At 37.0% G+C, this 24,843-nt stretch overlaps 1 protein-coding gene across 4 annotated transcripts in view; it reads right to left on the bottom strand.

Annotated features, from left to right (window-relative positions):
- The window catches only part of STK3 (serine/threonine kinase 3), a 321,854-nt gene that overhangs the window by 258,653 nt on the left and 38,358 nt on the right, over window positions 1-24,843 (bottom strand). For all 4 annotated transcript variants that reach the window (XR_013824586.1, XR_013824587.1, XR_013824588.1 and 1 more), the window contains exons 2-3: window positions 7,624-7,704; window positions 1,887-2,015 (exon numbers count right to left, since the gene is read on the bottom strand). Coding sequence is in view for 1 of the 4 variants with exons in the window: in XM_079901744.1 (XP_079757870.1) it covers window positions 1,887-2,015; window positions 7,624-7,704 (210 nt within the window). In the remaining 3 variants the exon portion in view is untranslated. The remainder of the gene's footprint in view (window positions 1-1,886; window positions 2,016-7,623; window positions 7,705-24,843) is intronic.

The following is a 24,843-nucleotide window of genomic DNA, read 5'->3' as shown; positions in this document are numbered from 1 at the left end:
TTGATTAGGTTTGCATTTTAGAAAGAACACTCTAGCTTCAGGGAAAAAAATGGGTTGGAGTAGGCAAAAATGAAAGACAAAGTGAACACACAGGAAGCTGTTGCAGAAATCTGAGGAAGAACTGATGGGTACCAAGATGCACAAAGGTTAGGAGATGTATAATGGGTAGTATCTGAGACACCGTGCCCTTCCTAGAACACACTCAATTAAAACCTCTAAAGCACAACATTAGTACCTGAACTATTTTTAACCATTATAATAAAATAATAATAGCAACACGCAAATATTAAGCACCTGAAGAGCCCAGCACTACACTATGCTCAATCTTTCCTTATCTACATCAAACTATGGGAACCACATTCTTATCAAGTTACCAAATTAATAGAGGTCTGGAAAAACTCTGCAATTATATATTTTGACCTGGGAGCTGAGGAATGTATTATTTCTTCTATAACCACTTGAATTTCCAGTTATATAGCCTTCATGGAAAATATGTAATATAATCTAAATATACAGCACCACAATAAAGAAGAGCAAAACTGAACAGACCCAAGCAACAAAGTTCCTCGAGGACAATTCAGTCGCTTCATTAGCCAAAGAGCTTACAGTATATGTATCTTACATACCGTTGGAAAAGGAAGTTTTCCATAGATCTCTTACTAATAGGGCCCTGATTTGATTAGGGATGACAATGTGTCCAGACTCCCCTACGTTCGCCAGCTCTAACTCACTGTGTGACTCAATTCTGATGAATAAAATATAAACTGAGGGTTTCTGGGAAAGCCCTTTCCCACTTCTTCTCTTCTTCCTCCTGTCTGGAATGTAGACAAAATGCTGGAGCTGGAGCAGCTCTCTTGCAACCATGAGATAATAAGCATGAGAACAAAGACCACATGTTAAGGATGGCACAGTGTAAGAAAAAGCCTATCACAGTTGTTACTTCGTTGCTGCTATATTAAGCCTATCTCTAGACCTTTTATAAAGGGAGAATAATAAATCCCTCTTTGATTAAATAACTACAGGCCTAACACAGTCCTAATTTATACACTCTGCATCCCTTATAAAGGCCAGGCTACTTACTAGGGTATATAAGATACTTCATTATCAGCTCCATTTACCTATCCAAACTCATTTCATATCACTCTGTCTCTTACTTTCCACTGCAGTAATTCTAAACCTTGTCAGAACAGCACATAACAGTGAGCTGTTTTTCACCTTTCTACCTTTAATTCTCTTTACAGTCTCTCATCCCTCTATTTCCTCACCAAATTTACTCTTCCTCTGCATTCCAGACTTCCTGACTCCTGGCTGAGGTAGGTGCCCTGCCTCTTGTTCTCAGATCTCCTCATGTACCAGTCAGTATAATGACTGTGCTGACTACAGCTATTTGCTTAAGTATCTGTCTTCCCAACTAGATTACCAGCCCCTCAAGAAGAAAAACAATGTCTTAGTTCCCTTGATATTCCTAGACCCTGGCACAGTACCTGGCCCACTAGGGATGCTCAGTAAATGTCTGTTAAATAAATTAGAGTTACATAAGACATGACTGCTTTTAATTAGTAAAAACAATTAAATCAAAAGGATGGTTAAATGACTTTTCCTTAATATCAAAAACTAATTCTCACCCATAAATTTTCCCTGAAAATGAAAAAAGGGCTTGAGTATTTTCTTTCACCACATTTGCTTTATAATATCATTTGTGCTTTAGAGCTGAAAGTCCTAAAGACAACCCTACAAAGCTATTCTCATCTTCCTTGAAACATTAGTCTCCCTTCCGATGGGAAGGCAGAAGAGAAAACTAAACAAATGACCAAAGAACACATTTTATTATACATTATTAGCAAAACTTATCAAAATGAAAGTAAAGAAATAAAATCTCTACATACCTGTCACATTGCTGCATTATGGAAATTTCTTTGATTATTTCCTGAAGATCTGACTCAACAGGTACTTGTTTAATTGCCACAACTTGACCAGATTCCTTATGTATTGCTTTAAACACACTTCCGTAAGACCTAAAAGAAACCAAGACATTTCTTTATTTTTCCCCTTTCAAACATCATAACTATTAGAGAAAAATGGTCTATTATGAGTTTTTACATGTAGTCTTTTCTTTTTTTATTTTTCTTAACTTTTTATTGGACTATAGTTGATTTACAATGTTGTGTTAGTTTCAGGTGTACAGCAAAGTGAATCAGCTATATATATACATACATACACTCTTTTTTAGATTCTTTTCCCATATAGGCCATTACAGAGTACTGAGTAGAGTTCCCCGTGCTATACAGTAGGTCCTTATTAGTTATCTATTTTATATATAGTATCCATGTAGTGTTTTCTAATTTAAAATACTACTTAATGGTGACAAATCAAAGTAAACAAATTAAAAAAGTGAATTATATCTTAGCTTTTTTTTTTTTTTTTCCTGCGGTACGCGGGCCTCTCACTGTTGTGGCCTCTCCCGTTGCGGAGCACAGGCTCCGGGCGCGCAGGCTCAGCGGCCATGGCTCACGGGCCCAGCCGCTCCGCGGCATGTGGGATCTTCCCGGACCGGGGCACGAACCTGTGTCCGCTACATCGGCAGGCGGACTCTCAACAACTGCACCACCAGGGAAGCCCTATATCTTAGCTTTAATGTTTCAATTATAGACTTAAAATTCACTAAAATCATCAAATTAATAGAAAAAGATTTGCTGATTTCCTTATGAATGAAAGAAATAGACTTACGGTTTGTCAACTCAAACAAATGCAGCGTTAAGAAGATACATAAGTAGAAGTTAAAGGAATGAAATACAGAATAAAAACAGCCAAAGTCTCATGTTAGAAGAAAAGGCTGATCTCATCTTCAACAAAATCATCCCCAAAATATCAAAGTACAATGTCTGTTCAGACTGCTTAAGAGCAACTGAAATCTTCAGCTGGAGACCACACAACACCAAAGTTAGAGAAGCAGGAAATCTGGTCCCCGCCAAGTCACAGATCCAAGGTCTCTCAAATGTTCCTTTCACTATCTTCTTCTCCTCAAGAGCAAGACCACACACGCACAGACAAATAAAATGAGTAACAGGATCTAATGGCCACTTGCTCAAAAACTGTCTCTGCTACAACTCTTGAAACATTGCCAATAAATATTTACGTGTCTTAAAAAGCAAGAACAATGAGAGAGGGAAGCCATTTGTATTTTGCGATGAATTAGAAGATAAGGTAAAAACTGCTATCACTTACTAAATTCTTATTGTACGTCAGGTACTATGCTTGATGTTTTACAAGCATTATCAAATTCAACCCTCTCAATTGTGAGGTAAAATACTATTACAGCCATTTTAAAAGATGAGGAAATAGAGACTCAGATACCAGTGACCAGCAAGGCCAGAATTCAAGAACCAGGAAATGGTTCTAAGGGAAGGAATCTTAAAGATGGGAATCTTGGATTCGTTTTTTCTTAGATTTGAATACAGTGATGGCTGTATGTTTTGAAGCCAGTGATGGCTTCAAAACAAGTGACAAACAGAACATTGATAGCCTATGGTATTTAGGGGCAAAACAATTATTTAAATTACTATCCTTAGTTGCCTGGAGTCTAGGCAAAGCTTTAGAAGACCATGTATCAATTGAATGTCACAGTGAAAATAAGGGTACAAAGACTGCAGAATGGAATGGCTGCTCCTGCCTACACTGGAAAAGTCATAAAACAATTATAACAAGCTCAGGGCTTAAATTGCCAGCCCAAGACTGAGAGACCCAGAAAACTTCTGAATGCTCCAAAAGAAAGTCATAATTTTTATATGCCCAGGACTGAGACTTCTGAAACCCAAACTCGAAGTCTAATCTTGCTGGAAGCTGAATTACATTGCAAACTGAATTCACAACATCACCAGGACTACTACGCTAAAGTTAGGTGTTTAACTGTAAAGAAAGGTACCCAGAGAATTGGTATTGGGATATTAACGTAGATTGTTATTAATCTGAATACCTGAAACCCCAACCCCTACCAAGTCTCCCTTGTCAGCAAAAGCAACCCTGTCCCCTAGTCTGAGAAAATTAACCTCATGATGCCTGAAGACTCTATAAGACCTTACTTGAGGGAACTGCCTTTCAGGGAAATGCAGATCCTTTCCCAGACCACCTCTCATTGTTCCAGACCTATAATTACACTCAAATTGCCACAGACACCAGAGGAATGAATACAAAATCTGACTCAAGAGTACCTACTAGTCACACCAAAAGAGGTGTATGATTTTGTCAGTTTTTATTAGCAGAACCCTAAAGAATATGTGTGGGAAGGAATTCTAAGATTTCCAGGGAGAAAGGAATTTACTTCTTACAAACAGTTGAGAGTGTCCCTAACAGTCTGCTCAGCTAGTTAACTAAAACCCAGACTCAACAATGGCCCACATTAAGTGAGATGCCAGGGATCCTCACTACACATCAGAGGAAGGAGATCAAAGGCTCAAGTAGATGGAATACTAGAATAGATATCTCACCATGTGACCTGCTGGTCCACCCTCTAAGTATGCTCACTGAGAGAGTCCAGAGAATACTCCCTTTACTAGTGTCACTGAAAGCTGTATAGTGCAATGCAGGTCAGAGGTAACAGAGATGCCAACACTGAAATAAGTTCCCTAAATTTAATGGATGTTGGAATCCATTAAGAAGTAAAGTGGCAATGTCTTTCCATCTGAGAAAAGGTGGGCATGGTAATCATAATGGGTAGCAAAGTAAGGCTGAACTGCAGTTTTCTTTTTTCATACATCTAGATTTTTTTTTTTTTTTTTTTTTTTTTTTTTGCGGTACGCGGGCCTCTCACTGTTGTGGCCTCTCCCGCTGCGGAGCACGGGCTCCGGATGTGCAGGCTCAGCGGCCATGGCTCACGGGCCCAGCCGCTCCGCAGCATGTGGGATCCTCCCGGACTGGGACACGAACCCGCGTCCCCTGCATCAGCAGGCGGACTCCCAACCACTGCGCCACCAGGGAAGCCCCATACATCTAGATTTTGATTAAAGTTATGCTGGCTTCATAAAAATAACTGCAATTCTTTGTCCCTTAATGACTGGATAAAACTTAGCTGGTACTTTTTTTTTTTTTAGTAAAATGAACATTTTAAAGTGTACAATTCAACGGCATTTATTGCATTCACAATGTTGTGTAATCCTTACCACCTCTATCTAGTTCCAAATCATTTGGAATCTGCTTTCTGTCTCTATGGATTTGTCCATTCTGGATACCTCATATAAATGGAATCATATGTGACTTTTTGTATCTGGCTTCTTTCACTGAATATATGATTCAAGGTTCATCCATACTGAGGCATGTATCAGTACTTCATTCTTTTTAATAGCTATATAATATTCCATTGTACAGATATATCACATTTTGTTTATCCATTCATCAAGTGATGGACATCCCCACATTTGGCTATTGTGAATACTGCTGCCATGAGCTGGTATCTTTTTTTTTTCTTTAAAACATCTTTAGGACTGTAATTGCTTTACAATGATGTGTTTGTTTCTGCTATATAACAAAGTGAATCAGCTATATGTGTACACATATCATGAGCTGGTATCTTTTTTTTTTTTTTTTGAGGGTTTTTTTTTTTTAATTTATTATTTATTTTTATTTTTGACTGTGTTGGGTCTTCGTTTCTGTGCAAGGGCTTTCTCTAGTTGTGGCAAGCGGGGGCCACTCTTCATTGCGGTGTGCAGGCCTCTCACTGTCGTGGCCTCTCTTGTTGCGGAGCACAGGCTCCAGACGCACAGGCTCAGTAGTTGTGGCTCACGGGCCTAGTTGCTCCGCGGCATGTGGGATCTTCCCAGACCAGGGCTCGAACCCGTGTCCCCTGCATTAGCAGGCAGATTCTCAACCACTGCGCCACCAGGGAAGCCCTGGTATCTTTTTAATTAATAGATATTTAACTGCCTTTCCATCTTTTCTATGGTAATTGATATATCTAAGTTTAAACTTCTTTGGGAGTCAATTCACACAATTCATATTTTGTTATGGAATCATCTACTTCTAGATTTTCCAATGAGTTTTCATAAAGCAGCATTTAGTAGTCTTTTAATTCTTCAAATCGTTTCTTTATTATTGCTTGTATCTTCTTTCTTATTCCAAATCTTCAATTATTTTTGCTCTTTTTTCTTTAGTCAAAGTCAGAACTAGGTTTAACTACTTTCATGACCTGTTCAAAGAAGTATATTTTATATACATGTATTATTTCTAATTTTTTTACTTTCTATTTCATCAATTTCAGCTTTTTAGTTCATGAATTCTCTATTTCTAGTTTCTTCTGGTACATTTTATTATTTTTCTCAGTTCTTTAAATAAGCACTAAGTTATTTTATTTATTTATTTACTTACTTACTTTTTGGTCTTTCTTCTTTAGTAGTAAAGAAATTTAAAACTAAATATGATCACCTAATTACAGCTTTGCTGGATTCCATAAATATTAGTATGATTTGTTCTCTATTTCACTGTTTTCTAGATAATTTGCAATTTCCTCTTCATAGGTTACCTCAGATTATCTTTCTTAATTTCCAATAAGTGTGGGTTTTATCATATTGTTAATTATTTAGTTCTAATTTTAGTAGACTATAATTAGAAATGTAACCTGAAAAATCCCTTTTTTTAGAATTTGTTGGGGTTTTTTTGTTAGTTTTTTTTCATCAGTGGTCCATGAATATACTAAAAAATGGGGATGGGGGGAGGCAAGAATAGTTATATCAGTGTAAGTATAAATACATACCATATATATGGTGTGTGTGTGTATATATATATATACACACACATATACATAATCAAGCTTGTTGATTATAATACTTAATCCCTTTAAGTCCTTTCTCTTTTTTCCTTATTCTGTCCAATTCAGAAAAAGATATATTAAAATCTCTCACATGAATATATTTTTATTAGATTCCCCTAATGTTTCTAATAGCTTTGCTTCAGAAATTTAACTGTCACGGCGACTGACACATATATGTTTCATTATAAGCTGTCTTTTATATCATTACCTAATATCCCTCTTTATTCTTCATTTGAATATTAACCCCTCTTTACTCACTTAAGATCTTTTAACTTTAATTTACCTGATATAAATATTGCCACTCCTGCTTTCTTTTTTGTTTTTTGGTGTGATTAGTTCTTATCTGATATCTCTAATAGGAAATACCACTATATGTCTACCCTTTGTATTATATGGGCATCTTATAAACAGCATATAGCTAGGTTTTGCATTTTAATTAGCCCTAATAATTTGTCTATGAGAGAACTGACATTTAGTGAAAAATGTATTTCACTTTATTCCTTCCAACTTACATTTAGCTTACTACTTTATATTTTTGTTTTCTCTATTTCTTTTTCCCTATTCTTGCTAATCTAAGCTGTTTTAATTGTGTTTTGTGCCTTTTATTATCCTGGAAGTTCTCCTGTACTTTCAGCTTTTCACTATGGAGTATGATGTTAGCTTGGGTTTGTCACATACGGCCCTTCACTATGTTCAGGTACATTCCCTCTATACTCTTACTACTCAATTCAATCAAATATACTCTAGTGAAAGACTAATCTTACACGGTATTTTATAACTGTTCTGTCATTATCTAAATGTTACTTTCATGTTTTTGTACTTACCCTTCTCCCAGTTTCTCTAGTACATCAAAAACTTCTTCAGGCTGCTTAGTCAAACTGTCTTCACTCAGCTTTTTTAGCTTACTGATGAGAAAAAGAACAGAAAAAATATTTTCCTTAACATCTTTCATAAATTTTTTAATTTTACTTTTAAGAGGCAATATACTCAAATGGTTCAAAAATCAATCAATATAAAAAAGTATACAGTATATAGTCTCCTTCCAACCCCTGTTCTTAATCTTCCCAGAAACACCTCAAAGAATAAGCACTTTTATTTGCTTCTTGTGAAACCTTTATACAAATATGAATATATATTTTTATTTCTCCCCCTTTTAACACACAATATAGCATTTTATACACAATGTTTTTTATCCACACTGTTATATATTTTGATATTTTTACTTGACAACATAAAATCCATGTTGGAGATCTCTACAACATAAATACATAGAAAGCATCCTCATTCTTTTCTTTTTTACATCTACATCCTATTCTGTTGCAAAGATGTAGTATCTCTTACTCTCCGATCCTTTACTTATGGATATCTAGGTTCCCTTTTGCTAATATAAACAACACTGCAATAAATAAGCTTATACATAAGTCAACTCACACACGTGCCAGCATATCTTTAAGATAAATTCCCAGAAGCAAAACTGCGAGGTCAAGGGAATATATAAACACACACAAATATAGAAGTATATATATTGATAAATAAGCACATATACTGTAAGTATAACCATATGTCATAATATAAATTTAATAACATAAGATCACTATTATAATAACTATATAGTAATTATTAAAATTTTTGATTGATTATATTATGGTATATTTTATCTACTATAATTGTATGTGATATTAATATATATGTATATTAATAGATATTAACAAACTGCCCACCAGGGGGCTTATACAAATTTAATCTCCTACCAGTAATATATGAGAGAGCATCTTTTCCCACAATTCCACCTACATAGTATTGAACCAAATATTTCAGCCAATACATTAGGTGAAAACTTGTAACTCAGAGAAGATTTATTTTGCATTTCTCTTACTATGAGTAAAGTTGAGCATCTTTTAATATAATATAAAACAAATCATCTATTCATGTTCTTTGCTCACTTTTCTCCTGGGTTTTTGGTCCTTTTCTTATCTGTGGAAAACTGGCTTTCATTTAGGTTGTACATATTTTCACTTGTATTGACTTCACTTAAGAGTTTTTAGTTTTATGGTCTACTTGACTATTTGCCATAGAGAACTATCTTTTTATTTTGTTTTTTTTTTAAGTTATCCATAGTATGGCATGTGCAGAAATATCTAGAAGCAAGAAATGAGAGGCATTATACATGGTATGTCTGAAAGACCAAAAATAATTCGCTATGAATAAAGTATCATGTATAAAGGACCAAAAATAATTCAGAAAGAATAAAGTAAAAGTGGCCAGGATCTATTAAAAAGGGTCAGGTTAAAAAGAGTCTTGTAAACCATGTTAGGAGCTCTATTTTAAAAAGATCACTTCCCCTGTAATCCAGAGGAAGGACATGCAGTAAGCAACAGTAGAGAAGGGAAACCAGTAGGGGATTATTCAAAATATGTATGCAGAGAATATAGCAGTGGCAGTAAGAATGGAGAGAGGATAAGCTAATCAAGATATTAAAGAGGCACAGTCAACAGAAAGTGGTTTTGATTAAATATAGGATGATGCAAGAAAGAGAGGAGTTGAGCATGTCTCTTAATAAGCCTTTGGCTTAAGCTAATGACTAGATGGCAATGTTATTTACTAAGCTAAAGAACACCAGAAAAAAGTCTGGAGGGGAATAAGATGGGTTTAACTCCTCTCATCCAAATGCAGATTTCCAGCAACCAACTGTATATATGAATACCAGCAGAGATCTGAGTTGGCAATGTCATTTTTGGTGTCACCAGCACACAGATGAAGCCTGAAGACATGAGAAGGGATAAAATCATCAGGAAAATGTTTAAGAAGACGTAAGGGTCAAGAAGACATCCCAGGAAAACATCAATATTTAGTAAATGAGGTCATGAAGGACAAGAAAGTAGTACTTGACCATTTTCAAATGCTACTGAAAGTTCAAACAACTTAAAGATTTAAAAGTGTCCATTACAGGATTTCCACTTCTGACTGCAAGGAAGTAAGAGGATCCAGAATTATCTGGCTGCTGTAAACAACTAAAAAACTCAGAAAAATATAGGAAGCAACTATTTTCAGACATGAGTATCAGATATTTCAGGACAGAGATCCATGAGAAAAGGGAAAGAAATAAGATAAGCCCTACTATCACCCAAGCTTTAGATCTATAGGTTATGTCCAAAATGTAGCACAGGGAGAAGGGAACCCAACAGAGCCAAGCAATTTTGCTGAGTTAAAGAAACAAAGATGGGAGTTTGGGGAGGCAAGGCAAATAAAATGTGCATTACAGAATACCTGTGAGAAAAGAGCTATACAGAGAAACAGGTCCATCAATCTACCTAAGAGCTCCCTTGACTATTTAGCTGAATGCCAACCTGTACATGCTTACAAAAACACTCTACAAAACCCAACAAAATCAATTTCCTAGGAGAAAAAAACGACCAGGGAGTTTTAAAAAGAACAACTCCCAGAGGTCACACAAGGCTGAGAATCTTTCCCACTGTCAACAGTTAAGTGAACTCGTAGAATACAAAGGACATTCAGTAGACATCCCAGAACAGCCTTGTTTTAGAAAAGAGACTGCATTACCAAAACATAAACGCTACTTTACTTTAGACTCTCCCAAAAGGAGCTTAAAAACAGGCTTCAAAAGCACTGAGCCAATCTACAAGGTAACAACTGCCTACCAGAATAAGTCTATATAGGCATACCTCGTTTTATCGTGCTTTGAAAAATACTAAGTTTTTTACAAAAGGAAGGTTTGTGGCAACGCTGCACAGAGCAAGACTATTGGTGCCATTTTTCCAACAGCATTTGCTCACTTTGTGTCTCTGTGTCACATTTTGGTAATTCTCACAATATTTCAAACTTTTTCATTATTATTATATTTTTATGGTAATCTGTAATCAATGATCTTTGATGTTACCATTGTAATGTGTTTGGGGTGCCATGAACCATGCCCATATAAGACAATGAACTTAATAAATGTTTTCTGTTCTAACTGCTCCACCAATTGGCCATTCCCCATTTCTCTCCCTTTCCTCAGGCCTCCCTATTCCCTGAGACAAAACAATACTGAAATTAGGCCAATGAATAACGGTACAACAACTTTAAGTGTTCAAGTGAAAAAAGAGTCACATATCTCTCACTTTAAATCAAAAGCTAGAATTGGTTAAGCTTAGTGAAGAAGGCATGTCGAAAGCTGAGAAAGGCCATAAGCCAGGCCTCCTGTGCCAAACAGTTACCCTTTTGAATGCTAAGGAAAAGTTCTTGAAGAAAAGTAAAGGTGCTACTCCAGTGAACACACAAATGATACGAAAGCAAAACAGCCTTACTGCTGATAGAAAGTTTTAGTGGTCTCAATAGATCAAACCAGCCACAACATTACCTTAAACCAAAGCTTAATCCAGATCAAAGCCCTAATTCTCTTCAATGCTATAAAGACAGAAAAAGGTAAGGAAGTGGCAAAAGAAAAGCCTGAAGCTAGCAGAGGGTGGTTCATGGATTTTAAGGAAAGAAACCATCTCTATAACGTGAAAGTGAAAGGTGAAGCAGAAAGTGCTCAGGTAGAAGCTGCAGCAAGTTACACAGAAGATTCAGCTAAGATAGTTAATGAAGATGCCTACACTAAACAACAGATTTTCAATGTAGATGAAACAGCCTTATATTGGAAGAATATACCATCTACAACTTTCATAGCTAAAGAGGAAAAGTCAATGTCTGGCTTCACAGGACAATGCAGCTGGTGACTCTAAGTTGAAGCCAATGCTCATTTACCAATCTGAAAATCCTGGGGTCCTTAAGAATTATGCTACATCCACTCTGCCTGTGCTCTATAAGTGGCATAATAAAGCCTGGATGACAATACATCTGTTTACAACATGGTTTACTGAATATTTTAAGCCCACTGTTGAGAACTGCTGCTCAGAAAAAAAGATTCCTTTCAAAACATTACTGCTCATTGACAGTGCACTTGGTCACCCAAGAGCTCTTATGAAGACGTACAAAAAGAGTAATGTTGTTTTCATGCCTGCTAACACAACGTCCATTCTGCAGCCCACAAATAAAGGAGCAATTTCAACTTTCATTCAAGTCTTATTATTTTAAAAATGTTATTTCATAAGGCTACAGCTGCCATAGATAGTGACTCCTCTGAAGGCTCTGGGCAAAGTAAACTGAAAACCTTTTGGAAAGGATTTACTAATCACAAGAACATTCATGATTCAAGGGAAAAGGTCAAAATACCAACATCAATAAGGGTTTGGAAGAAGCTGAATCCAATTCTCATGGATGACTTTGAGGGGTTCAAAACTTCAGTGGAGGAAAATACTGCAGACATGGTAGAAACAGCAAGAGAACTAGAATTAAAAGTCGAACCTGAAGATGTGACTGAATTGCTGTAATCTCATGATAAAACATTAGCGGATGAGGAGTTGCTCCTCATGGATGAGCAAAGAAAGTACTTTCTTGAGATAGAATCTACTCCTGATGACGATGCTATCAAGACTGTGAAAATGACAACAAAGGATGTTAAATATGACATAAACTTAGTTGATGAAACAGCAGGGTTTAAAAGGACTGACTCCAACTTTGAAAGAGGTTATACTGTGGATAAAATGCTATCAAGCAGCATTGCATGCTACAGAGAAATCATTCAGGAAAGAAAGAGTAACTGAAGTGGCAAACTTCACTGTTGTCTTATTTTAAGAAATTGCAACAGCAATGCCAACTTTCAGCAACCATCACCCTCATTAGTCAGCAGACATCAACACTGGGGCAAGACCTTCCAGGAGCAAAACAGATTACATCTAGCTGAAGGCTCAGATGATGGTTAGCACTTTTTAGAAATAAAGTATTTTTCAATTAAGGTATATTACATTGTATTTTAGACAATACTACCGCCCACTTAATAGACAACAGCATAGCTTAAACACAACTTTTTTGTGCACTGGAAAACCAAAAAATTCGTGTGATTCACTTTGTTGCAATGTTTGCTTTATTGCAGTTGTCTGGAACTGGACCTGCAGTATCTCTGAAGTATGCCTGCAAAACAAACAAAACTCAGCCTTAACAATGTAAAAATTTATAATGCCAAGAATTCAATCAAAAGAAGCAAGAAGAACTAAAAACCCACAGACTGTGGGAAAAACCACATTCACAGAAAGATAGACAAGATGAAAACACACAGGATGATGTACCAGATAAAGGAACAAGACAAACCCCAGAAAAACAACTAAATGAAGTGGAGATAGGAAACCTTAAGAAAAACAATTCAGAATAATGATAATGAAGATGATCCAGGACCTCGGAAAAAGAATGAAGGAAAAGATTGAGAAGATGCAAGAAATGTTTAACAAAGAATGAGAAGAATTAAGGAACACATAGAAGAATTAAAGAACAAACAAACAGAGAAGAACAATACAATAACTGAAATGAAAAATGCACTAGAAAAATCAAAAGCAGAATAACTGAGGCAAAAGAACAGATAAGTGACCTGGAAGACAGAATGGTGGAACTCACTGCCATGGAACAGAATAAAGAAAAAACAAAGGAGAGAAATGAAAACAGCCTAAGAGACAGCTGGGGCAAAATTAAATGCAACAACATTCGCATTATAGGGGTCCCAGAAAGAGAAGAGAGAGAGAAAGAACCTGACAAAATATTTGAAGAGATTATAGTCGAAAACTTCCCTAACATGGGAAAGGAAATAGCCGACCAAGTGCAGGAAGCTCACAGAAATGCCAGGCAGGATAAAGCCAAGGAGGAACATGCCGAGACACATATTAAAAACATTGACAAAAATTAAAAACAATGAAAGCAACAAGGGGAAAATGACAAATAGCATACAAGGGAACACCCATAAGGGTAACAGCTGATTTCTCAGCAGAAGCTCTACAAACCAGAGGAAGTGGCATGAGATATTTAAAGTGATGAAAGAGAAAAACCTACAACCAAGATTACCCTACCCAGCAAGGATCTCATTCAGATTCAATGGAGAAATCAAAAGCTTTACAGACAAGCAAAAGCTCGAAGAACTCAGCACCACCAAACCAGCTCTACAAAAAAAGCTAAAGGAACTTCTCTAAGTGGGAGACACAAGAGAAGAAAAGAACCTATAAAAACAAAACCATAACAATTAAGAAAATGGTAATAGGAACATACATATCAATAATTACCTTAAATGTGAATGGATTAAATGCTCCAACCAAAAGACAAAGGTTTGCTGAATGGATACAAAAACAAGACCCATATATATGCTGTCTACAAGAGACCCACTTCACACCTAGGGACACATACAGACTGAAAGTGATGGGAAGGAAAAAGATATTCCATGCAAATGGAAATCAAAAGAAAGCTGGAGAAGCAATACTCATATCAGATAAAATAGACTTTAAAATAAAGAATGTTACAAGACACAAGGAAGGATACTACATAACAATCAAGGGATCAATCCAAGAGTAAGATATAACAATTATAAATATATATGCACCAACATAGGAGCATCTCAATACATAAGCCAACTGCTAACAGTTATAAAAGTGGAAATTGACAGTAAAACAATAATAGTGGGGGACTGTAACACCTCACTTAAACCAATGGACAGATAATCCAAACAAAAAATTAATAAGGAAACACAAGCTTTAAATGACACAATACACCACATAGACTTAATTGTTATTTATAGGACATTCCATCCAAAAACAGCAGATGACACTTTCTTCTCAAGTGCACATGGAACATTCTCCAAGACAGATCACACCTTGGGTCAAAAATAAAGCCTCAGTAAATGTAAGAAAACCAAAATCCTATCAAGCATCTTTCCTGAACACAACACTATGAGATTAGAAATAAATTACAGGGAAAAAAACGTAAAAAATACAAACACATGGAGGCTAAACAATACGTTACTAAATAATCAAGAGATCACTGAAGAAATCAAAGAAGAACTCAAAAAATACCTAGAGACAAATGACGATGAAAACATGATAATCCAAAACCTATGGGATGCAGCAAAAGCAGTTCTAAGAGGGAAGTGTATAGCAATACAAGTCTACATCAAGAAACAAGAAAAATCTCAAATAAATAATCTAACCTTACACCTAAAGCAACTAGAGAAAGAAGAACAAAAAAAAAAAAACCCAAAGTTAGTAGAAGTAAAGAAATCATAATGATCAGAGCAGAAATAAATGAAATAGAAACAAAGAAAACAATAGCAAAGATCAATAACACTAAAAGCTGGTTCTTTGAGAAGATAAACAAAATTGATAAACCATTAGCCAGACTCATCAAGAAAAGGAGGGAGAGGACTCAAATCAACAAAATGAGAAAAGAAAAAGGAGAAGTTACAACAGGCACCACAGAAATACAAAGCATCCTAAGAGACTATTACAAGCAACTCTATGCCAATAAAATGGACAACCTGGAAGAAATGGACAAGTTCTTACAAAAGTATATCTTTCCAAGACTGAACCAGCAAGAAAAAGAAAATATGAACAGACCAATCACAAGTAATGAAATTGAAACTGTGATTAAAAATCTTCCAACAAACAAAAGCAAGGACCAGATGGCTTCACGGGTGAATTCTATCAAACATTCAGAGAAGAGCTAACACCCATCCTTCTTAAACTCTTCCAAAAAACTGCAGAGGAAGGAACACTAGCAAATTCATTCTATGAGGCCACCATCACCCTGATACCAAAACCAGACAAAGATACTACAAAAAAAAGAAATTACCAACAAATATCACTAATGAATATACATGCAAAAATCCTCAACAAAACACTAGCAAACAGAAACCAACAACACATTAAAAGGATCATACACCAAGATTAAGTGGGATTTACCCCATGGATGCAAGGATTCTTCAATATATGCAAATCAATCAATGTGATACACCATATTACAAACTGAAGAAGGAAAACCATATCATCATCTCAATAGATGCAGAAAAAGCTTGCGACAAAATTCAACACCCATTTATGATAAAAGTTCTCCAGAAAGTGGGCAGAGGGGGAACCTACCTCAACATAATGAAGGCCATATAAGACAAACCCACAGCAAACATCAGTCTCAACTGTGAAAAACTGAAAGCATTTCCTCTAAGATTAGGAACAAGACAAGGATGTCCACTCTCACCACTATTACTGAACACCACTATACTGAACATACTTTTGGAAGTCCTAGTCATGCAATCAGAGAAGAAAAAGAAATAAAAGGAATACAAACTGGAAAAGAAGAAGTAAAACTGTCACTGTTTGCAGATGACATAATACACAGAGAATCCTAAATATGCTACCAGAAAACTGCTAGAGCTAATCAATGAATTTGGTAAAGTTGCAGGATACAAAATTAATGCACAGAAATCTCTTGCATTCCTATACACAAATTATGAAAAATCTGAAAGAAAAATTGAGGAAACACGCTCATTTATCACTGGAACAAAAAGAATAAAATACCTAGGAATACACCTACCTAGGGAGACAAAAGACCTGTGTGCAGAAAAATGTAGACACTGATGAATGAAATTAAAGATGAATCAAACAGATGAAGAGATATACCAAGTTCTTGGATTGGAAGAAACAATATCGTGAAAATGACTATGACTATACTACCCAAAGCAATCTACATGTTCAATGCAATCCCTATCAAATTACCAGTGGCACTTTTTACAGAACTAGAACAAAAAATCTTAAAATGTGTATGAAGACACAAAAGACCCCAAATAGCCAAAGCAGTCTTGATGGAAAAAAATGGAGCTGAAGGAATCAGACTCCCTGACTGCAGACTATACTACAAAGCTACAGTAATCAAGACAGCATGGTACTGGCATAAAAACAGAAATATAGATCAATGGAACTGGATAGAAAGCCCAGAGATAAACCCACGCACCTATGCTCAACTAATCTATGGCAAAGGAGGGAAGCATACACAACGAAGAAAAGACAGTCTCTTCAATAAGTGGTGCTGGGAAAACTGGACGGGTACATGTAAAAAATGAAATTAGAACACTCCCTAACGCCATACACAAAAATAAACTCAAAATGGATTAGAGACCTAAATGTTAGACCAGACACTATAAAACCCTTAGAGGAAAACATAGGAAGAACACTCTGACATCAATCACAGCAAGATCTTTTTTGATCCACCTTCTAGAGTAATGGAAATCAAAACAAAAATAAACAAATGGGACCTAATGAAACTTAAAAGCTTTTGCACAGCAAAGGAAACTACAAACAAGACGAAAAGACAACACTGAGATGGGAGAAAATATTTGCAAATGAATCAACAAAGAATTAAACTCCAAAATATATAAACAACTCATGCAGCTCAATACTAAAAAAAACAAACAACCCAATCCAAAAATGGGCAGAAGACCTAAATAGATATTTCTCCAACGAAGACATACAGATGGCCAAGAAGCACATGAAAAGCTGCTCAACATCATTAATTATTAGAGAAATGCAAATCAAAACTACAATGGGTATCACCTCACACCAGTTAAAATGGGCATCAGAAAATCTATAAGCAACAAATGCTGGAGAGGGTGTGGAGAAAAGGGGACCCTCTTGCACTGCTGGTGGGAATGTAAATTGATACAGCCACGATGGAGAACAGTATGGAGGTTCCTTAAAAAACTAAAATTAGAAGTACCACATGACCCAGCAATCACACTACTGGGCATATACCCAGAGAAAACCATAATTCAAAAAGACACAAGCACCCCAACATTCATTGCAGCACTATTTACAACAGCCAGATCATGGAAGCAACCTAAATGCCCATCGACAGAGGAATGGATAAAGAAGATGTGGTACATATATACAACGGAATATTACTCAGCCATAAAAAGGAACGAAATTAGGTCATTTGTAGAGATGTCTATTGATCTAGAGACTGTCATACAGAGTGAAGTAAGTGAGAAAGAGAAAAACAAATATCGTATATTAACGCATATATGTGGAACCTAGGAAAATGGTACAGATGAACCAGTTTGCAGGGCAGAAATTGAGACACAGATGTAGAGAACAAACGTAAGGACACCAACGGAGGAAAGTGGCTGGGGGGGATGGTGGTGTGATGAATTGGGAGATTGGGATTGACATATACTAATATGTATAAAATGGATAAGTAATAAGATCCTGCTCTATAAATAAATAAATAAAATTCAAAAATTCAGAAAAAAAAAGAAAATTGGTGCCCATAAACTTGCTCCATGCAAGGTTGCTGCAAATCTTCAATTTGTTAAAAAAAAAAGAATGCAGTATGTGTGAAACACAATAAAAATGCAGTATGCCTGTAATGTCTTCCATTAGGTGCTATTTTCTTAGGAAACTAATGACCTATACAGGGAGGAATTGGGAGAACTTACCAGGAAGAGATTGCATCTTTAAAGAGAGCCCTTGCACAGCATTTACTTTGTATCCAGACAACACTCCAGACAATGATTCTAAGCCATTTACACTCATGAACTCACTTAACCCTCCCAACAACTCTACACAGTAGAGACTATTATTACCATTAAGTGTCTCCATGTAATAATTCGAGAAATACTTAATAATAATAGTTTGGGAAGTTGATCCTCACAGTGGTTAAGTAATTTGCCCTAACCCAGTTAGTCAGTGATGAGGCTCAATTCCAACCCAGACCTTCTGCCTTCATAGCCCGTTCTTGTAATCACTACTCTTTTCAGAGCTTGTGGGAAAGTCATCTTCCTGTGATGTGGATGTGCTCCTTCAGGAAGGAGAGCTGTGTGGACCAGACCAGATTTGTAACAGGAAGAGACTGGGGCTGGTTTGAGCAGAAAATGTATTTCTTAAAAGAATCTGAAACAAAGTATTTTTCAAATGCATCACATACAGAAAATGGCTGTAAAAGGGAGTAATTCTTATACTATTAAAGAAACAGAAAGACATAAGGTATTTTTAGGAATTGTAGAATCTTCAATAAGGGCCAGCTATTGGATGATGTTAAAGAATTGTTTTTAATTTTCTTAAGAGTGAAAAGGGAATTATGGACTTAAGAGAATGTGCTTCCTCTTAAGGGACACGTGCTTAAGTATTTAGAGATGAAGGGTCATGATGTGGGCAACTTAGTTTCAGATGGTTCAACAAATCTGTTTATATGTGTGGAGACAGAATTTGCACACACAAAAATGGAAAATATCGAAACACTGGTGACTGTGAAGAAAGAAAAAAAAAGAATTCAATAAAAAATTATGGATATATGAGAAATTGGGAACTGTGACTCACAAAGAGGAGAAAAATTAGTCAAAACAGACATAAAAATGGCAAAAACAGTGGAATTAACAAAAAACAATCTTATAAAGAGCAAATATAAATAAGTCCCATGTACTTAGAGATGCAATGGAAATGGATAGGAAAAAAGAGCTAAACAAAAATTTTACAGATGAAACAAAGTACTGAAATGAAATTTTCACTGGATACAATCTGAACAGATTAGACAGTACAGCAAAAAGGTAACGTGAAAAAATGTTTAAAGAAAAAAGGAGAAAAGAAAGAGCCTGAGCCCCACATGGAAATGAAGAATAGGTATAGATAAATATATATAAACAGCGAGAAAGAGAAAAAAGGGGGTGGAGGAGAAACTGGCCAAACATTTTCCAAATTTTATAAAAACAATAAACTACAAATGCAAGTAACTCAGCAAACCTAAAAAGATAAATATACACAAACACACACACACAGACAAACCACATGTATTGTAATCAAATTGCCACCAATAAGAAGTACAGGAGTAGGAATAAGAGAATACTAAAAGCAGTCACAGAAAAAAGACATATTACTTAAATAAGAACAAAAACAAGGGGATTCCCTGGTGGCGCAGTGGTTAAGAATCCACCTGCCAATGCAGGGGACATAGGTTCGAGCCCTGGTCTGGGAAGATCCGACATGCTGCGGAGCAACTAAGCACAAGCGCCACAACTACTTACTCTAGGGCCCATGAGCCGCAACTACTGAGCCGGCGTGCTGCAACTACCGAAGCCCATGCACCTAGAGCCCAAGATACACAACAAGAGAAGCCACTGCAATGAGAAGCCCGAGCACTGCAATGAAGTGTAGCCCCCACCCGCCACAACTAGAGAAAGCCGTCGCGCAGCAATGAAGACCCAATGCAGCCAAAAATAAATAAAATAAATAAATTTATTTAAAATAAGAAAAAAAACAAGGATGACTGTAGTATTCTTGCCAGACAGTAAGCGAGCCAAAAGACAGCGACTCCTTAAAAGTGATGATAGAAAACAATAATCAACATAAAATTCTATATTTAATGGAAATATCCCTCAAAAGTGAAGGAAAAATAAAAAATTTTCAAACAAAAAAGGGTGAGAGAATTCATTATGAGTGGACTTTCACAACAATAAATGGTTAAAGACAGTTCTTCAGGCTACAAGAAAATGATGTCAAAAGGAAACATAAACCTATACAAAAGAATAAAGAACAGCAGCTAGTAAAAATACAGGTAAATACAAAAAAAAAAATTTAACAACAGCAGAATGTACATTCTTCTCAAATGCACACGGAACAGGAACACTCTCCAAAAGAGACTGCATGTTAGGCCATAAAACATATCTTTAAAATTTCAGAACACTGTAATCATACAAAGTATCTTCTCCAAACAGAATGGAATGAAAAACGAAATCAAAAACAGTAGGGCAACAGGAAGATCCAGAAATACGTGAATGTTAACATATTCTTAAACAAACAAAGGATCAAAGAAGAAATCACAAGGGAATTAAGAAAATATCTGGAGAGAAATGAAAACAAAAATACAACATACCAAGACACAAGGGATGCAGCAAAAGCAGCATTAAGAGGGCAATTTATAGCAGTAAGCCTTTAGATTTAAAAAGAAGATCTCAGCTTCAAGATGGCAGAGGAGTAAAACGTGGAGATCACCTTCCTCCCCACAAGTACATCAAAAATACATCTACATGTGGAACAGCTCCTATTGAACACTGGCAGAAAAACCTCAGACTTCGAAAAAGGCAAGAAACTCTCCACGTACCTGCGTACGGCAAAAGAAAAAAGAAAAACCAGAGCCAAAAGAATAGGGACGGGACCTGCACCTCTGGGAGGGAGCTGTGAAGGAGGAAAAGTTTTCACACACTAGGAAGGTCCCCACTGGCGGAGACAGTGGGTGGGCGGGGGGAGAAGCTTTGGAGCCACGGAGGAGAGCGCAGCAACAGAGGTGCAGAGGGCAAAGTGGAGAGATTTCTGCACAGAGGATCGCTGCCAACCAGCATTCACCAGCCTGAGAGGCTTCTCTGCTAACCTGCTGAGGTGCATGGGGGCTGGGAGCTGAGGCTTGGGCTTCGGAGTTCAGATCCCAGGGAAAGGACTGGGGTTGGCTGCGTGAACACAGCCTGAAGGGAGCTAGTGCGCCACGGCTAGTGGGAGGGAGTCCGGGAAAAGGTCTGGAGCTGCCAAAGAGGCAAGAGACTTTTTCTTGCTTCTTTGTTTCCTGGTGTGCAAGGAGAGGGGATTAAGAGCGCCGCTTAAAGGAGCTCCAGAGACAGGCGCGAGCCGCAGCTATCAGCACGGACCCCAGAGACGGGCACGAGATACTAAGCCTGCTGCTGCAGCCATCAAAAAGCCTGTGTGCAAGCACAGGTCACTGTCCACACCTCCCCTCCCGGGAGCCTGCGCAGTCCACCACTGCCACAGTCCTGTGATGCAGGGACAACTTCCCTGGGAGAACACATGGTGCGCCTCAGGCTGCTGCAATGTCGCACTGGCCTCTGCTGCGGCAGGCTCCCCCTGCATTCCGTACCCCTCCCTCCCCAAGGCCTGAGTGACCCAGAGCCCATTAATCAGCTGCTACTTTAACCCTGCCCTGTCTGGGCAGGGAACAGAAGCCCTCAGGCGACCTACACACAGAGGCGGGGACAAATCCAAAGCTCATCCCCAGGAGCTCTGCGAACAAAGAAGAGAAAGGGAAATCTCTCCATGCAGCCTCAGGAGCAGCAGATAAAATCTTCACAATCAAACTGATGTACCCTGCATCTGCGGAATACCTGAACAGACAACAAATCATCCCAAAATTGAGGCAGTGGACTTTGGGAACAACTGTAGACTTGGGGTTTGCTTTCTGCATCTAATTTATTTCTGGTTTTATGTTTATCTTAGTTTAGTACTTAGAACTTATTATCATTGGTATATTTATTGATTTTGCTGTTCACGTCCTTTGTTTTTTTTTTAAATACGTATATATATTACTTTCCTTTTTCTCTATTTGTGAGTGTGTATGTGTATGCTTCTTTGGGTGATTTTGTCTATATAACTTTGCTTTCACCATTTGTCGTAGGGTTCTGTGTCTTTTTTTTTTTAATATAGTTTTTAGTGCTTTTTATCATTGGTCTATTTGTTTTTTGGTTTGGTTGCTCTCTTTTTTCTTCTATTACTTTTTTATCTTTTTATTTTAATAATATTTTTAATTTTTATTTCAATAACCTTTACCTTATTTCATTTTACTATGTTGTATTTTATTTTTCTTTCTTTATATTCTCCCTGTTCTTCTGACCTGTGTGGCTGACGGGGTCTTGGTGCTACGGCTGGCTGTCATGCCTGAGCCTCTGAGGTGGGAGAGCTGAGTTCAGGACAATGGTCCACCAGAGACCTCCTGGCCCCATGTAATATCAAATGGTGAAAGCTCTCCCAGACATCTCCATCTTAATGCTAAGACCCAGCTTAACTCAACGACCAGCAAGCTACAGTGGTGAACACCCTATGCCAAACAACTACCAAGACAGGAACACAACCCCACTCGTAAGCAGAGAGGCTGCCTAAAATCATAAGGTCACAGACACACAAAAACACACCACCAGACGCAGTCCTGCCCACCAGAAAGACAAGATCCAACCTCAACGCCCAGAACACAGGCACCAGTCCCCTCGACCAGGAAGCCTACACAGCCCACTGAACCAACCTTACCCACTGGGGGCAGACAACAAAAACACCAGGAACTACGAACGTGCAGCCTGCAAAAAGGATACCCCAAACACAGTAAGGTTAGGCAAAATCAGAAGACAGAGAAATACAAAGCAGATGAGGAAGCAAGGTAAAAGAACCCCAGACCAAACAAATGAAGAGGAAACAGGCAGTCTACCCGAAAAAGAATTCAGAATAATAATAGTAAAGATGATACAAAATCTTAGAAATAGAATGGAGAAAGTACAAGAAACATTTACAAAGGACCTAGAAGAACTAAAGAGCAAACAAACAATGATGAACAACATAATAATGAAATTTAAAATTCTCTAGAAGGAATCAATAGGAGAATAACTAAGGCAGAAAAACAGGTAAGTGACCGGGAAGATAAAATAGTGGAAATAACTACCACAGAGCAAAAGAAAGAAAAAAGAATGAAAAGAATTGAGGACAGTCTCAGACACCTCTGGGACAACATTAAATGCACCAACATTCGAATTATAGGGGACCCATAAGAAGAGAATAAAAAAGAGACTGAGAAAATATTTGAAGAGATTATGGTGGAAAAATTCCCTAATGTGGGAAAGGAAATAAGTCCAGGAAGCACAGGGAGTCCAATACAGGATAAATCCAAGGAGAAACACGCCAAGGCACATACTAATCAAACTATAAAAAATTAAATACAAAGAAAAAATATTAAAAGCATCAAGGAAAAAGCAACAAATAACATACAACGGAATCCCCATAAGGTTAACAGCTGATCTTTCAGCAGAAACTCTGCAAGCCAGAAGGGAGTGGCAGGACATATTTAAAGTGATGAAAGTGAAAAACCTACAACCAAGATTACTCTACCCAGCAAGGATCTCATTCAGATTCGACGGAGAAATTAAAACCTTTACAGACAAGCAAAAGCTAAGAGAACTCAGCACCACCAAACCAGCTATACAACAAATGCTAAAGGAACTTCTCTAGGCAGGAAATGCAAGGAAAGGAAGGACCTACAATAACAAACCCATAACAATTAAGAAAATGGTAATAAAAACATACATATTGATAATTACCTTAAACATAAATGGATTAAATGCTCCAACCAAAAGACAAAGGCTTGCTGAAGGGATACAAAAATAAGACCCATATATATGCTGTCTACAAGAAACCCACTTCAGACCTAGGGAGAAATACAGAATGAAAGTAAGGAGATGGAAAACAGTATTCCAAGCAAATGGAAATCAAAAGAAAGCTGGAGTAGCAATTCTCATATCAGACAAAATAGACTTTAAAATAAAGACTATTACAAGAGACAAAGAAGGACACTACATAATGATCAAGGGATCATTCCAAGAAGATATAACAATTGTAAATATTTATGCACTGAACATCAGAGCACCTCAATACATAAGGCAAATGCTAACACCCATAAAACACCCATAAAAGGGGAAATCGACAGTAACACAATAATAGTAGGGGACTTAGCACCCCATTTTCACCAATGGACAGATCATGCAAAATGAAAATAAATAAGAAAACACAAGCTTTAAATGATACATTAAACAAGATGGACTGAATTGATATTTATAGAACATTCCATCCAAATACAACAGAATACACTTTCTTCTCAAGTACTCATGGAACATTTTTCAGGATAGATCATATCTTGGGGTAAAAATCAAGCCTTGGTAAATTTAAGAAAATTGAAATCATGCCAAGTATCTTTTCCGACCACAACACTATGAGGCTAGATATCGATTAAAGGAAAAAATCTGTAAAAAATACAAATACATGGAGGCTAAACAATACACTACTAAATAACCAAGAGATCACTGAAAAAATTAAAGAGGAAATCCAAAAATACCTAGAAACAAATTACAATAAAAACATGACGAGCCAAAACCTATGGGATGCAGCAAACGCAGTTCTAAGAAGGAAGTTTATAGCAATACAATCCTACCTCAAGAAACATCTCAAATAAACAATGTAACTTTACAGGTAAAACAATTAGAAAAAAAAGAACAAAAAAAACTTATTAGGAGAAAAAAAGAAATCATAAAGATCAGATCAAAAATAACTGAAAAAGGGCCTCCCTAGTGGCACAGTGGTTGAGAGTCCACCTGCCGAGGCAGAGGA

The sequence above is a fragment of the Stenella coeruleoalba genome (assembly GCF_951394435.1).
Source record: "Stenella coeruleoalba genome assembly, chromosome: 17".
NCBI classification, from domain to species: Eukaryota; Metazoa; Chordata; class Mammalia; order Artiodactyla; family Delphinidae; genus Stenella; species Stenella coeruleoalba.
The sequence above is the reverse complement of the archived record's forward strand: the minus strand, read 5'-3'. Positions and strand labels throughout refer to the sequence as shown.